Source organism: Grammomys surdaster, unplaced genomic scaffold (assembly GCF_004785775.1).
Source record: "Grammomys surdaster isolate TR1022 unplaced genomic scaffold, NIH_TR_1.0 126391, whole genome shotgun sequence".
Taxonomy (NCBI): Eukaryota; Metazoa; Chordata; class Mammalia; order Rodentia; family Muridae; genus Grammomys; species Grammomys surdaster.
Window position 1 is genome coordinate 367,180 of NW_021621185.1, and position 1,114 is coordinate 368,293.

The 1,114-nt window shown below is 42.8% G+C and overlaps 1 protein-coding gene across 1 annotated transcript in view; it reads right to left on the minus strand.

Annotated features, from left to right (window-relative positions):
- The window catches only part of Fam81b (family with sequence similarity 81 member B), a 104,253-nt gene that overhangs the window by 929 nt on the left and 102,210 nt on the right, over positions 1 to 1,114 (minus strand). Inside the window, exon 10 of the mRNA XM_028760087.1 lies at positions 850 to 1,045. Coding sequence (XP_028615920.1) covers positions 850 to 1,045 — 196 coding nt within the window. The remainder of the gene's footprint in view (positions 1 to 849; positions 1,046 to 1,114) is intronic.

Consider the following 1,114-nt stretch of genomic DNA (forward strand, 5'->3'; position numbering starts at 1 on the left):
TAGGAAGTAGGATTATGGCTGTAGGAGGTGGGGCTATGGCTGTAGGAAATGGGGGCTCTAGCTCTAGGTGGGGGCTCTGGCTGTGAGGGTTACTTTCTGTAGGCAGCACATTCACTTATGTACCAAGAACACTTGGAAGGAAGGAGGCACCTCCAGTGCATCTCTGTAGGACCAATTTTGTGGAATCTACGTATATTTTTCTAAGCCCTGAAGAACACAACACAGACTAGAGCTTTCTCTAATAAAGGAGTCTTGCATTCTTCAGAATTGTGACTCAAGACAGATGGTTGCTCCACAGACCCATTCCTTCTACTTCTCCTCTTTGAGTAAGATGAGCCTTTCAAATCAATTCTCTTTGAAGTCAGCTCAGCTGGACACTGCTGCCTTTAGCCTCCTAAGAAGAAAAGCAGTCATTACAAGGACTCTGCTAATTCGTCTCTTCCTCACTTCTAAAGGTCAAGTTGCCAGGCTGACATCTGTATAGCACCACTACCTGCAGTTCAATGAGAAGGCCATTTGATTTAGTCTCTCAAGTTCATAATGGAGCCACAAGTCAGGTCTTTGTGAGCCCAAGAACTTGCCATCTTGTAGATTTATGATCCAAAAATCGTAGTAAGTAGAGCATCTCACCACAATGGCAGGCATGAGACATGGTTAAGTGGAAATAAAGAACATCTACTCACAATGTACCTTCAGAATTATGCCAACCTCCTATAAGATGTTTAGGGAGGCCAGATTAAATGCAAAATGATGCCACTAATGACCAGACCTGCTGAAAATAGACACTTGGGAAGAGAAGGGGAGGGATGGGTGGGAGAGAAAGGAAGGGAAGGCCATGTGTTCTCTCACCTGACTGATAGTCGTTTTGCATTTTCTCTAGTTCCGCCCAGATCCGCCTCTCTATTTGACTCATTTTCTTGGATACTTTATTTTCTATGGCCTTCGCTTTGTTTACTTCTGCCTCCTGTTTCTGAGAATTAATAAAATTCTCCAACTTGCTTGAAAGTTGAAGCATTTTTTCTTCCATCTTATTCTCAGACTTTTCCTTAAAATAAATTAAAAAATATGAGAGAGAGAGAGAGAGAGAGAGAGAGAGAGAGAGAGAGAGAGAGAG